Consider the following 15,852-nt stretch of genomic DNA (forward strand, 5'->3'; position numbering starts at 1 on the left):
GATCCCAGATCACCGGGATCACGCCCTGAGCCGAAGGCAGACGCTTAACCGCTGTGCCACCCAGGCGCCCCTGAGAAGTAGAGTCTTAAACTGACTCCACACCCAGCTAGGAGCCCGATGAGGGGGTGAGCGGGTGGGGCTCAGTCTCACACTCTGAGATCATAACCTGAGTGCAAATCAAGAGTCACACGTTTAACTGACTGAGCCACCCCAGGCACCCCATAAAGGGGATTTCTTAGGGCTGAAGAGTGAGTGAGTGAGATGGAGGAGAGAAGCTAGGGGAATGGGCAGGTTTAGACATAAAAAGCACTCCAAGATGTGAAAAATATGTTCAGATACTTTGGAGGATTTTGAACAGGGCATTGACAGGACCAGACCACGTCTTTCAAAAGATGGCTCTAAATTCATGTGCAAAGTAGATGAGAGTATCTGGGGGCAGGAGCCCTCAGGAGCAGGCTCATACAGGTAGCTCAGGCTGAGAGACCCTCCCTGGCCCTTAGCCCAGGTCTCTGCCACAGCAGTAATCGCCATCTCTGCCTCTCCCCAGGGCTTCCAGGGCAGCACCTGAGGAGACCTTACCAAGGAGCACCACACAGTAGATGCTGAAACATCGCACCCACGATAAGAAGCAGTAACATGGCAGCACCTGTTTGAAAGGCATTAAAAAACAAGACTCCCTTTAGAAAGGAACAATGTCCAAGAAAGGGCGAAATAAGGGCGAGAAGCCCGAAGCGCTCATCGTTGCCCTTCAAGCTGCCAATGAAGACCTCAGGACCAAGCTCACAGACATCCAGATAGAGCTACATCAAGAGAAGTCCAAGGTGAGTGAGGCCACCTAGGGCCACAGCCTTGAGAATGGCTCTGGCCTAGCTCTGCCTGCTGGCCCACCCCAATGGCTTCTCTCTGTCAGTTGCCGGGGAGAGCACTAATCCCCGTCCTTATGGAGATTCTCTTGTGTGTGGCAGGAGGGACTTGAGCACAGGATTTGTGGAAGGTGAGGATAACAGGCTCGTGAAACTGATATCTGCCTCCTCAGGAAGCCTGGTTCAGGAAGCCAGATCTAAACATTGAAACGACCTGCACCCTCACTTCTCCCACCAGTTGTATGACCCTGGCAAGTTCCACTCTGTCCTCTATGGGATCTCCCCGCTTTGGTACAGAGCAAACCCTTTTGTGGTTTCCTACATTTCTCAAAGTCAAAAGATTTTCCCTACCACGACAGGATGTTTCTTCCTCCTCTCTTTGACTCATCTCCCACTGCTTTCTCCCCCATTGACTCTGTTCCGTCCTCTTTGCTGGATCAAGAGATACGCTGATCACATTTAGAGCCTTTGGCCCTCTTCCCCCAGGCATCTGTGTACCTGTTCAGGTGTCATCTCCAGTACCTTTCATCTGCCGCAGTGTCCGAGACTCAACACTTGCCGTGTCCAGTTACTCCCGTGGTCTGTTTTGATTCATAGCGATTTATATATTTATCCATTTCCTTGTTTAGTGCTTATTTCTACCACCATCCAGTGTCATCTCCACAAAAGCAGAGTCTTACCTGACCTCTGGATCCCTAGAGCTTAAATAAATGTCTATAACTGAGAGGCTTAGTATGGGTTTGTTGAATGAGTAGAGGAACGAATGAAAGGTGATTCATTTCCTTATACCTTAGCTTCTTTATTAGTAACACATTACTATCTCATACAGCTGTGATGAGGGTCAAATTAGACAAGTATATAAAGCAGTTATGATGATTGAATGAGAAAATTCCTATCAGAGAGATTCTTGGCACATGGTAAACTCCTAAACAGTTATTCGTAGGAGTATTTTCTAATACGCTCTGCATGTGAGTCAGTTACTAACTAGACTTAGGGAAGTCTCTTTACTTCTCTGAATCTCATCCCGTCGTTGGATATGCTAACACTTCTCTCTCTAGAGTGATGTGAATATCAAAAAGGGTCATGGATAGGAAAGCATTTTCAAGTATCTGACACATATAAGACATTTTTGCTCCCTGCAAACCAGAGACAGCCGTGTCAGCACAAAGTTGCCCTATTTAGATAACTCTTTGTATAGTAACAAAAATAAATATTCCTGATCAAGCTGTTGATCAAAAACCAATATCCTTATTCTTTTTTTTTTTATCTATCTCTTCTTCCTTGACATTACTATTAAATTTTAATCATTTATTTTCTCAACAATCTTATTTCTCCTGGGTTCAGCAATAATAAAGCTTGGATCTGCCAGAGCCCCTTGCCTCCTGTCTCAGCTAAGCCTTACAAACCTTGGATAACCAGACCCCAGTGTAAAATTTGTGGAGGAAGTCTTTTCCCATGAAGCTAAAAGGAAAATGATATCATAAAAACAAACAAACAGAACAAAACAAAAAAACATTTGAGAGTCAGAAGACCAGGGCATTGTGTTTATTCCTCCTCAGGGACACATATAAGTGTCTCAGTCTCTTGATCTGTAATTCATATGACTGAATCTGTTTCTCCATATCTGTATCTCTCAAGCATCACTGTGCATTAGAATGACCTGGGGGAACTTATTAAAAATTGAGACCTTTGGGCCCACAATCCGTGGGTTTTGATAAAGCAGGCGTAGTGAGGGCCGGGACTTGGCATTCTAGCAGACGGTCCAGGCAGTCCCCACGGAGGTGGGTCTCTGCCTTCGTGTTGGCAAACACAACACTCTTAAGATTCCTTCCAGGTCTGACAGTCTAAGAACATTTCATTGGTTTTAACTTTCCCTGGGGCAACGTAACATTTCAAGGGAGACAGACTCCTTTAATTGTGGTAACGACAGGATGACAAACTACATTCGTAGGGAGAAGCCCGTCCGTCTAGAGACGGGTAACTGTAAACTGACGCTGATTTACAGAGAGCAAACTCATGAGGTTTCAGAAAGGCAAAGGTCTTGCAGACCCTACCACTGTCAATTTTCTACACATTCAAGCCTTTTAAAAGGGGTAACTCTTGAGCGTGGACAGGGCTACCTGTTTATCTACGGCCTGGTCTCTAAGCCGGCAGGTCAAGTGTAATCTCCCCTTCCTCTGACAAGAGCCTGAAAGTCAGCCTCGTGCATAAAAGCACTGTCCGTAACCTTCTCTCTGCTGGCTGCCCTGTGTCTCCCTTTCCATGGCAGTTAATTACAATCCCAGCACAGGGACTAAAACAAAACCCCAGTGCCTGTCACCAGCCTTCCTCAAAGAGCAAAGGGAATTTAGAGGGCAAGCAAGTCATAAAGCAATTTTATTAAAATAAATATGATTGTTTCCAAAGGCCCAGGCTTTAAGAGAGAGAATATAAACAATGCCAAGATGTGAATTCATATTCATATTCTCAGTTTGGCTCCTAGGCTATGATGATAAAATGACAATTCAGCTATTGGGAAATGGGCTAAAGAGTGGAAACCTTTGAAGCGGTGGAGCATCAGTCATTTTTCCAGAAAGATGCATTACCCCTTGACATTTACAGAAAACACTGCAGACAGAGCAGAGTCATAAATGCTTTAAACTGATTATATAAATAGCTATATTTTATTGAATGTTTACAATCTGTCACACGCTGTAATAAGCACATTTCATCCTGACATAATCGTACCTCTTTCACATAGCACCTGAGTGACCCTGAGCAGGTTATAAAAATCCTTCAGTGTTTTCCTTTCCTCTTCTATCAAATGGGAGAATAGCAGTGTCTGCTTCATGCAGATGTATGTGTGTGTGCTGGTCGTGAGCGGTTTGTGTCAAGCATGTTAAGTATTACGATTCAAGGGGCCCCTGGGTGGCTCAATCGGTTAAGCGTCCAATTCTTGGTTTCGGCTCAGGTCCTGATCTCATGGTCCTGGGATCAAGCCCCATGGTGGGGTATGTGCTCACAGCAGAGACTGCTTGTCCCTATCCCTCCCCCTTTGCCCCTTCTCCCACTCATGCTCTCTGTTTCTCAAATAAATAAATAAAATCTTTTAAAAATAGTATTATGATTTAATTATAGGTGGGCATTGTTATCCCCATTTTACAGATGAGGAAACTGAGATTCAGTGAAGTAAAGTAATTCACCCAGAGTCACATGTTAGGAGGTGGCAGAGCTAGTTCTTCAACTTCCTTTCCCTCTCTTCCAGAGCCTATGTTCTTGTTTTCTTTTTTGATATATTTTCTTAGTTTTATTGAGATACAATTGATATATAATATTCATTTTAGGTGTACAATGTAATGATTTGATATATATATTAAAATGATTACAGCAATAAGTTTACTCAACATCCATCATCTCACAGTTATAAATTTTTTTTCATGTGATAAGAACTTGTAAGATCTCTCTTTACAACTTTCAAAAACACAGTACAGTATTGTTAACTATAATCACCATGATGTACATTACATCCCCAGGACTTATTCATCTTATAACTTAGGGTTTGTCCCTTTTGACCCCCTTCACCCATTTCTCCTACCCCCAGCCCCCCTGCCTCTGCCTCTGACAACCACCCATCTCTTCTCTGTATTTGTGGGTTCAAGTTTTTTAGATTCCACATATAAGTGAAATCACACGGTATTTGTTTTTCTGTCCCTGACTTATTTCACTTAGCAAAATACTCTCAAGGTCCATCTGTGTTGTTGCTAATGGCAGGATTTCCTTCTTTTTAATGGCTTAATGATATTCCATTGTGTATGTGTGTATACATATTATATAACATGTATATGTATGTAATATGTACCCTTTTTCTTTATCCATTCATCCACTGATGGACTCAGGTTGTTTCCATGTCTTACACTACCTAGGCTCTTAAAAAAAGTGAAGGTCTTAAAAACCACTGGAAGCCTTAGGCAAAGGAAGATAGAATGTCAGAAGTTTACTCTCCACTATTAAGCAAATTTCAAATGAAGAAACAAAGTATTGGGGGTGGGCGTAGGAACATACCTGAATCCTTCTCTCATAGACTTCTGCATTTCCACTGCAGGGAAATGAAACAAAAAGACTAGACATAATCAACATGTAGTGAATAGAAATTTATCTAAAAGACTTGCCAAGCACTGATAGGAATAATCAGGTAAGTAGGTCATTCTGACTGAACTCCAAGCACAATGCCCAAGAAGATGGAACCATGAGGTGGAGAGGAGAGAACACACAGTGAGGCCTCTGTGCCATGTGTCCTTGTCATTTCTGAGCCTGCATTTTCCCATCTATAAAATGAGTGGATTGTGGGCAGCATAGAGGTGCTACAGTCCTTCCAAAATCATAAGGATTGGTCAGGGAAGGCAGCTGTGTGCTCTAGCTCTTCCTGCACTGAAATAGCTCTCAGGACCCCCAGGTGTCAGCCCCATGCTGACCACCTGGTCTAGGTAATGCTCTTCCCCAACATCCATTTGCTGTACCACTTTGCCCTGCTCTATCGTCGTCATAGAACGCTATCCTGCCTGAAGTGATTTTGTTCATCTGCTTGGGTATTGCCCACTGCCTAACCACACCCTGCCTGTCCCCAGTAAAATGTAAGCTTCTTATCCATAAGAGACCATGTCTTCGTAAGGGATCCCCTAAGGAAGGCATATCCTGCGCTTTGAATGCTACTTGGCATGCTCAGATGCTCGATACTACTTGTGGAATATATTTTCATGTTCCCATTTAAAAACTTTCCCACCAACACCATGGCATAAATACAGTTACAGTATTTATTTAGATGGAAAACCCCGGGCTTGGGAAAGGAAAGGATTTCCACCCAGGTCTGTCTTTTTATTTGGACCGGCGCTCTGAGCCATTAGGCTTTGGTGTTTTCCTGTTTGTCTCTCCTGTGAACTGCGTGAGACCGTAATCTGCTGCTCAGGGGTGTGAGGTCACTAGGGATTGCTATGAGATGTGGAATCCACCCACCGATTCCCTAGGGCTTCCTACTTTCCCTCATAGGCAGCCTGCAGCTTCAGTGAATCCCGCAGGCACAGTGACAGAGGGCTTGGAGGCCAAGGAGCAGACAACAGGGCTCCAGACTGGGGCAGCAAAGCAGCAGGCCTGGGTTGCTGGGTCTGGAGGAGTCGGTTCTAGACAGGAGTTTGTCCTCCTAGAACAGCCCTCAGACTGCAGAGCACTTTCAGTCCCAGCTAGCCTAGGAGGAAGGCAAGGTGTGATTACTATCCCAATTTCACTAAGAAAGAAAATGAGTTCTAACCGTTTAACTGATGTGCTCCCAATGACACAGCAAGTAGAGGAGCCAAAATGGGAATTCCCAAATGACCTGGGTAATGCTGAGTATCTTGCTGCCTCTAGAACTCCCAGAAAATCAGCCAACCCTTGTCCTCAAGTGACTGCTCCAGAGCCTCCATGTTCAGTGCCCCAATTTGGGGATGCAGTATTTCTTGCTTTATGCACCTTTAGTTTTGTTTTCAGGAAGCATTGTGTCTAAAAGTAAGAAATGAAAAAATAGAAGCCTTTGTACCTCCGCAGGTTGTATAAAATTTCCTGTACAAACAACCTTCATATAGTGGCAGCTTCATGTCTCCTAATTGCGAGTTACTTAGTGCCCATTAGACTCCCTGCCTCCCTACTGTGAGTTTAGCTCTCCCGGAACACGCAGTGCAGATAATCCGCACCAAAGCTTATGTTAGCTTGTCTTGCCTAGATAACCTCTCCACTTCCTCACCTTAGACAAGGCCATCCAGTTTTTCATCCTAGATTTCTAAGATCATATTAAAGTTCAAACATCACCGTCTTTATCTTGGCAGAATTTACAGTGGCTTTCAAAGGCCAGGCTAGAAAGGAAAATACGATGTGAGGCCAGTTAGGTTAGTAGTCATGAATGTTCCTTCTTCTGACACAGTGTAATCTCTCCCCAGTAGGATTAAATTTTCCTAGTGATTTTTTTCTTCCATAAGACATTCAGGGAAGAAGGGGTTTGGGATCTGTATCTTTCAAAGCCCTGTTCAGTGCTTATCCCCTTACCCTATCCTACCCCACACCCCACTCCTACACACATATAATCTGAGTTTCTTCCAAGTTAACATTAGATGCCACCAGTGCCAGGGAACTCAAGATATCCCCAGGAGACCCAGTTTTACCTTTGTTTTCAAGGTTTCTGTTAGGAAAATAGTTATTATGGTCTTAATAATATAGTGATAGTCACGTTAGTCTTATCCCGATAATATGGGTTCTTATATTTATGTCATTGATATTAATATAGCATTGCATTGTATAATAATATCAATGTGCCATCAACAGTATTTATCAATATTCATCAAAATTAATACTATACTATTTAATGATGTATTAATAATTATTAATCTCCTAGGTGTTCCAGCCTTTCTGAAGGACTTTTGGTACATTATCTAAGTTAGCCCTCACCCTGACCATATGAGAATGAGACCCCCCAATCCCAGCTGACCATAAGAAAATGGAGACTGAGCGAGGTGAACAGCTTGCCAGAGGCTTCAAAATGAACAGGAGGTGGAGCCTGGTTGGCTCAGTTGGTTGAACCTGACTCTTGGTTTTGGCTCAGGTCATGATTTCAGAGTGGTGAGATCGAGCCCTTCAAGAGCCCTGAGTCGGGCTCCATGTTCATCAAGGAGTCTGCTTCTCCCTCTCCTTCTGCCCCTCCCCCAGCTGGTACACTCTCTCTTTCTCTCTCGCTCTCCCAATAAATGAAAAATAGATAAAAATAAAATAAATAATAAATTTGTTTTTTAAAAAGTGCACAGGGATTTGTGGGATGTGACCCAGACCCAGCTCTGGGCCCACACTGGGTGCTAAGCAGCCTTCTTCACACCGTGCTTGTACAGAGACTCATCCTCACCTTTCTCATCTGACATTCGGATGACACAGATACTACCTACATCACAGAGCTGCCAAGGTTAAATGCAGTGATGTGTGTGAAGCCTTTAGAAAGCTGTGTAACTCACACGGTAAGCCCTCAATAAATGCTATTATGTGATCCATATCAAAATTGATTCCTTCTTCTACAAAATATTTTTTTCCATTTCAAGTATTATCTTTATATTTTTCATTGTTAGGAGCAGTTCTTTCTCTTTTTGTGTACAATTTACATTAAGATAGTAAATTCTATTTTCTTGCTGGTACAATCTGATCTGCAAATAATTTTCAGAAAATGATTTTACTACAGAAATTTTAATTGGCTTTTTTCCTTCCCAAATGTCAGTCACATCCTTTGTGTCTCCTTCATAGGGAAACACTTCTCCCAAGCTTAAAAAACAAGTCATACCTAGAAATCCTGCAAAAATGCCAGTTTCCATGGCAACCAAAATAAGCAGACTTGAAAAATGCCAAATGTAATCAATCAATGCCTTTGAATTTTCTTTGGTTTCTGTGGATTCCTTTAAGTGATGTACAAGAAGACCAGTGTTTGTTTGTATTTGTTTTTATCTTCAGACTGGAATATATTTTCCATATATTCCTGTATTTTCATTTTTTTCTTTTTCATTCGTCTCCAGTCTACACACAAAAGATCAGTGTTTATAATTTGAGAGAAATGACAGCATCACAAAGTGAAGCAATCTAATGCACCTGTCAAGAATTTGACATAAATAATTTTAGGTCATGAATATCTCCTCTTATATCCAGAAATAATATTACCTTGCGTTTCATAGTACTTTATAGCTCAAGGTACTTTCCCATTCATTAGCTAATTTAACCCTAAGAATAATCCTATTATGGGTAGTTTTTAAGCATAATCAAAGATCCTCAGAAGGATAAAGCAACTTTCTTAAATATAGCAGACTGTGAAATCAAAATGCAAACCCAGAATTCCTTATCATTTGTCCATTTTTACCACAGTTTTTTATTGTTCTCAGAAGAACTGATGAAATTCTCCTTAGGAAGTTGCTACCTGACAGCCCTGTAGTCATGATAGTGTTGCAAATGCCTAATGTAAATACATCCTGCTGAAATTGACTAATTTCCTGTCACTTGAGCTGAAGTTAACTTTCCCAAGGTCCCAGATGCAAGGTAAATTATCAGAGTTCCTAAATCAGTGAAAAATAAGGCCTTTTTTTTTTTTCCACAAAAACTGTATTATTAGAAGAGAAATCAGCAGACTTTCTCTGTAGAGGGCAAAATAGTACATATTTTTGGCTTTGTGGGCCAGTCTCTCTGAGACTACTTAACTCCATTGTTGCATAAAAGCAGCTGTAGGCAGTATGTAAATAGAAGAGCATGGCTGTGTTCCAATAAAACTTTATTCACAAAAATGGGAGAAAATTATTTGTTCCATGGGCTGTGGTTTGTCCACCCATGGTAGAAGATACTCACTTGAGTTTATTCTAGAAAACTGGGGAGTAAGATTTATGTTGTCCTTACCAAAGCACTGAGAGAAATATCAAGTAAAGGCTGGGCATTCTTATACGTGAGGGGTGTACACTGGGAAGGGATGGATGCTCTAGGAAAGGGGCTGCTCCAGGAAACCCTGCAAGTCTGTGTTCTCTGAACTATGTGACAGGATATATTATTCTTGCCTTTGGTTAGCGGGTTAGCTAGGGAAACATACTGGCATACGTTCTTTAATTGCACACACACTCTCAGGCTCCTTATCATGTGTTGTACTGGCCACCACTGAGTAGACAAAGATGAACAAGGCTCATTGGCAGTTTGCATTGTGGAGTGCAAGCAGGAGAAGAGGTGGTGAAGACAGACAAGCACACAAAAAACCATAGCATAAAGAAAAATATGGAAAGGAGCAGTAAGGAGGTTTTAGCAAAGTGCCTTGAAAAGACATAGACAGGAGAAATTAGGTTTGTCCTCATTTGGTGGTCAGGGGTGGTATGACTGGAGAGGGTGACATCTAGCTGGCTATGAGGGATGAGAGGATCCCAAAGGAAGCTGAGGGAAGGCCAGGTCAGGAAAAAGAAACAGTAGGCATATAGGTATAGAGATTCAGGGCATGTGCAGGGAAAAGCATAATCCCCAGTGCCTGCAGTGTGGGACAGGTGAGGAGAGGTACAGTGAGAAACAGAAATGGGGGCTGGGAGTCCAACCAAATCTTCTGAGAGCGGGAAAGACAAAGCTGAGGTGTTGGGGTTTTATTCTACAACATAAAGGAGACCTGGGTGATTTTTGAGCAAGTACATAAATTGGATCAGAACTGGGCTTTACTGGGAAGGAAACAGTCAGAAAAACTAAGAGGCAGCCCACGGAATGGGAGAAGATATTTGCAAATGACACTGCAGATAAAGGACTGGTATCCAAGATCTACAAAGAACTTCTCAAACTCAATACACGAGAAACAAATAAACAAATCAAAAAATGGGCAGAAGATATGAACACTTTTCCAATGAAGACATACAAATGGCTAACAGACACATGAAAAAATGTTCAAAATCATTAGCCATCAAGGAAATTCAAATCAAAACCACACTGAGATACCACCTTACGCCAGTTAGAATGGCAAAATAGACAAGGCAAGAAACAACAATTGTTGGAGAGGATGTGGAGAAAGGGGATCCCTCCTACATTGTTGGTGGGAATGCAAGTTGGTACAGCCACTCTGGAAAACAGTGTGGAGGTCCCTTAAAAAGTTAAAAATTGAGCTACCCTATGATCCAGCCATTGCGCTACTCGGTGTTTACCCCAAAGATACAGACGTAGTGAAGAGAAGGGCCATATGCACCCCAATGTTTATAGCAGCTTTGTCCACAATAGCTAAATCGTGGAAGGAGCCGAGATGCCCTGCAACAGATGACTGGATTAAGAAGTTGTGGTCCATATATACAATGGAATATTACTCAGCAATCAGAAAGAACGAGTTCTCAACATTTGCTACAACATGGACGGCACTGGAGGAGATAATGCTTAGTGAAATAAGTCAAGCAGAGAAAGACAACTATCATATGATTTCTCTCATCTATGGAACATAAGAACTAGAATGATCAGTAGGGGAAGAAAGGGATAAAGAAAGGGGGGGTAATCAGAAGGGGGAATGAAACATGAGAGACTATGGAATATGAGAAACAAACTGAGGGCTACAGAGGGGAGGGGGGTGGGGGAATGGGATAGACCGGTGATGGGTAGTAAGGAGGGCACATATTGCATGGTGCACTGGGTGTTATACACAACTAATGAATCATCGAGCCTTACATCGAAAACCGGGGATGTACTGTATGGTGACTAACATAATATAATAAAAAATCATTATTAAAAAAAAAAAAAAAAGAACTGGGCTTTACTGGGGCACATGGGTGGTGCAGTCGGTTAAGCTTCTGACTCTTGGTTTCAGCTCAGGTAGTGACCTCAGGATGGTGCGATTGAGCCCAGGGTTGGTTTCCACATTCTGTGTGGAGTCTGCTTGGGACTCTCTCTCCCTCTTCCTCTGCCCCTCCCCTCCCCCATCCTTGCTCTCTCTCAAATAAATAAATAAATCTTAAAAAAAGAAAAAAAGAGGACTGGGTTTTACTAAGAGAAATATCACCATCAGTGTAGGGAAAGCATGTTTCATTTAATACACCAAGAACCCTAGGGCAAAGTTGTCCAGGAGAAATACAATACAATCCACAAATGCAAGCCATGTATATGATTTCTAAATTTCTTGTTATCACAATTATAAAATGTAAAAAAGAAATAACTGGTTTTAACAATATACTCTATTTAATCTAATTTATCCAAAATATTATAATTTTAACATGTAATCGATGTAAAAATTATTGCTGAGGTTTTTACATTCTTTACCTTACACTAAGACTTCAAAATCTGGTGTGTATTTTCATTTAGGGCAAGTTTCAGTTCAGACTTGGGGTATTCCAAGTGCTCAGTGTAGCAAGTGGTCACCGTATTGGACAGCATGGCTCTGGAGCATATGTAATAATAAGCATCCAGGAAGGGACCCTGGCCTAAGCTGGAGGCAAGATCAAAGACAGTCATTTAAGGATGCCTAGCTATTTATTTTCCCAAGTCTCCTTGTGCCCTGAGTTCTTTTAGAATAACCAACGTGGTAATAATTGCTGTGCCTTTAAAATAAAATACTCATAAATTGCCATGTGGACTTGGAAAATCCTGTTCTAGCCAAAGGTAGGTACTGTTAAGGTAAGTAAAATCTCACACGCTTTATATTATAATTACAAGAGTCTCAATAAGGAGTTTGAACCTTAACATTTTTCAGCTGGAGAGGCTCTTCACAGTTATTGCATGAAACCTTCCAATTTTACAAATGACAGAGACCCAATTTCACTGAACCGGATATTACTCCTGGGGTTGCCTAATTCTTCCCTTTTCCCAGCTTAGTGTGTGTGTGTGTGTGTGTGTGTGTGTGTGTGTGTGTGTGTGTGTGTGTGTGTGTGAGAGAGAGAGAGAGAGAGAGAGAGAGAGAGAGAGATTCTACGGGTACACGACAGAGGCAGAAAAAACAAAGACAGGCAGCAGAGATGAGGAGGGGGGAAGAGCACAGTAGTAAAGAACATTTGCTAAGAGGCTTCTCCAAGCTACACATGCCAGGGCCCCACCCTGATCTACTGAATCAGAGCCAGGACTCGCAACCAGATTAAGGTAGCACCATGGCTAACCTATAAGGAGACCCATATTATCATCAGAATTGAAACAAAACACAGAAGATTTTGTTTAACCAAAATACCTGAAACATCTAAGGGTTAGAAGGAATACTTTATTAAACTACTTGGAGGGTTAGTTGGTGGGGGGAGCAGGAAAGGTTGCTGAGTGGGGCAGGGAAGGACACAAAGGGACATCTGTGGAGTATGCAGAAGTAACAGCCACCAGACCCCTTGAACAGAGAGATGGCCCAATGAACTGCAATGTTTGGGGTTGGTGTGTGTGTACACGTAATGTTTGGGGGTAGAACTAAGTTGCCATAGGAAAAAAAGGTGAGGTTGAGGATGTGTCAGCGGGCTTCATTTCTCCCGTTAGAGCAGCCAAAAAAGAAGGGGAAAACAGGAGAAATATTTTATAATATCATTTTGGGCACCATTTTATTAGTCTGATCATAATATTGAACTCTGAACAGTCCTAAGACACCCACATTTATCAGCTTGCACCTAGCCAGGGATGTGTAGTGTAAAAAGCTCTGCAGGTGATCTGTTTTGAACTTCTCCCCACCAAGGTGAAAACCGTTACAGCACTGTGTCCTAATTTTAATGTGCATACAGTCACTGGGGACTTGTTAAAACGCACGTCCTGATTGTAGGTCTGGAAAGGAGCCCCGGATTCTGAATTTCTGACAAGCTTCTGGGAGATGCCTGTGTTGGCATCTCCCAGACCACAGATGTAATAGTAAGGCCCCCAAACATCAGATACTGTCTGCACCAAATAATACGAGCATCTCCAGGTATCTCCTCCTTCCCCACACTGTATTCCCAGCTTTGGGGCTTGTGGTTCCCTTCCCTCAGTGCACAGTGACTGAGGTGGAAGAGATGAGGAACTGAGAGAGCTCAGGGCTCTGCACTACAGGCCCTGCTTAGAAGCTCACCTTTCCTTTGAGGCTCATCTCGTTTCATCCTTTCGCCTCTCTGCCTTTAGGTGTCTAAGCTTGAAAGAGAGAAGACTCAAGAAGCAAAGAGGATTCGTGAGCTGGAGCAGCGCAAGCACACGGTCCTGGTGACAGAACTCAAAGCCAAGCTCCATGAGGAGAAGATGAAGGAGCTGCAGGCCGTGAGGGAGAATCTCATCAAGCAGCACGAGCAAGAAATGTCAAGGACGGTGAAGCTGCGGGATGGAGAGATCCAGAGGCTCAAGTCGGCTCTGTGTGCTCTCCGGGACGGCAGCAGTGACAAAGTAAGGACAGCGCTCACCATTGAGGCCCGGGAGGAGGCCAGGAAACTGTTTGATGCAGAGCGCCTTAAGCTCTTACAGGAAATTGCGGACCTGAAAACTGCCAAGAAGCAGGTGGACGAGGCTCTAAGCAATATGATCCAAGCGGATAAAATCAAGGCTGGGGACCTTAGGAGTGAACATCAGTCCCACCAGGAAGCCATCTCGAAGATCAAGTGGGAGTCAGAACGGGATATTCGGAGGCTGGTTAGTAACCCAGGGCAGTACGTCGGTGTACAACCATTCTCTTTCCAGGTTTTAGAGCGCCATGGTTGTTTCTCATGAGTGGATTATAAACAGTGCTCACCTCCTGTCTAGCACTCTGTCCAAAATACAAGATAGGTCTGTAGGTAGGTAGGTAGGCAGGTAAATAAGTAGATACGCCCAAGCCAAAATTGGAATTGTAAAGTGTAGAAGATATTGGAATCACCTTTCTCATAAAAACTGGATTATTCCTGCCTCACATATACAGAGAGTATCTAGTCAATGACTCCTGTTTTCTTGAATGTCTATAAAAATATTCTAAATTATGAACTCTTCTAAAATCAACATGTTTGTGGGCTTTCTATTTATAAAATGTTACTGGGTTTTTACAGGGGTGGGGAAAGTTTCTGTGGCTTTTAAGGTATCTGAAATGGCAGCCGCTGAGAGCATCTTGAATGATTCACCTGTCTTCTTTCCAGGAACTGTGTCTGAAAGCAAGAAATAGAGCTATAAGTTCCCTAGACATTTTTAAAATAGATCTTCTTTCCCAAAATAAACAAGGGCTATTCAAAACAGTGGCCATTATAATTTTTAAACTATTTCTAAGTAGTTTATTTGCTATTGCCAATTTCCAAGACTTACTTCAAGCCTATAGATTTGGATCTTTCTTTTTAATATGTATGACCAAAAGCCACATTGGTCTCTCACTACACCTAAAAATAAAACAAGTATAATTATTGCGTGAAAGCCATAATGCCCTAAGTTGACCACGTCCAATTATTTTAGAAGAAACATTTAAATGCATCTACACTCAGAATGTTTAGCATTAGTTATATCTTAGTTCTATCTTATCAAATTACCGTGCACCTGTTAGAATGCACTTTATGCTTCTCTAACAATAATATTTTCTGGCCACCTGGCTGGCTTAGTCAGTGGAGCATGTGACTCTTGATCTCAGAGTTGTGAGTTCGAGCCCCGTGTTGGGGGTAGAGAGTACTTAAAACAAAAATCTTTAAAAATAAGAATAATATTTTCTTAGGATCACTACACTTTCCTTTTGTGTCTGCCAATTCTAAGCAATTATTTTGTAAGAATTCCAATTATGTTCCTTGGACAATATCTCTAGGATTTTGATTTTAAGTAAAAGTGGTTACCACAGAATATTTTAAAAAGCTAAATGTGTAATTTTCTTTGTACCGTAAAATTTTGCCTTTGCCACACTTTCCAAATTCTTTGTCTGCAATTCATCCTATTGCCCTGGTTGACAATAAAGACCAAATGCAGTGCAGAAATATTGGTCTCTGCCCTGCCTTCGGTTTTTGAAAAGACAACAGCTGATGAAGAAAGAACCAGGACTATGAAACCTGGAGTCAGCAGGTGGGTAAATGAAAAGGATGTTATACATCAAATATTTCTGTTTGTTGATGGTCTTCGATATACAATCTGCAAGTATATCCACTTGTTGATCTGTAGTTTCTTTCTGTGACTTCCTTTTACCAGCATACTGCTAAAGTAGACAATGCAGTCTCTCTTAGTAACAATGTGAAATCTAAGCTACCTCAAGAGTTGTTGAAAAACTGGGTGCAAACAGAGTAATATGGGAAGTTTTTCAGTAGTACAGATGCGCTTGTCTTCAGTTTTTTCTTCTTGTTCTGTCACTACCCCCACACCCAGCTCTTTTTGGAACTGGAAGGGAGAGAAATGAGAGCCATTCTGTTTAGAAAATTTCTCCAGGGAATTCTGGTAGGCATCCCTTCCCATCTAAGTACTAGAACTTTGGAAGATTTTCAGGATTCTGAAGCCAGAGTCCATGCTTACAACCACTATGCAATAGAGACTCATCGACACTGATTACTGGATATTCTATAGAAAACTACTTTGGAAAATGCTGGAAGTATAAGGATAATGTTGGGATTAG

The 15,852-nt window shown here is 42.1% G+C and overlaps 1 protein-coding gene across 2 annotated transcripts in view; it reads left to right on the forward strand.

The window, feature by feature from the left end:
- Nucleotides 1–563: 563 nt before the first annotated feature.
- The window catches only part of JAKMIP2 (janus kinase and microtubule interacting protein 2), a 67,328-nt gene continuing 52,039 nt past the window's right edge, over nt 564–15,852 (forward strand). For both annotated transcript variants that reach the window (XM_045795068.2, XM_087862154.1), the window contains exons 1-2: nt 564–821; nt 13,440–13,937. In XM_045795068.2, coding sequence (XP_045651024.1) covers nt 693–821; nt 13,440–13,937 — 627 coding nt within the window. In that variant the 5' untranslated portion in view covers nt 564–692. The remainder of the gene's footprint in view (nt 822–13,439; nt 13,938–15,852) is intronic.

This window comes from Ursus americanus, chromosome 5 (genome assembly GCF_024610735.1).
Source record: "Ursus americanus isolate L20-20 chromosome 5, mUrsAme1.1.p, whole genome shotgun sequence".
In the NCBI taxonomy this organism is placed as follows: Eukaryota; Metazoa; Chordata; class Mammalia; order Carnivora; family Ursidae; genus Ursus; species Ursus americanus.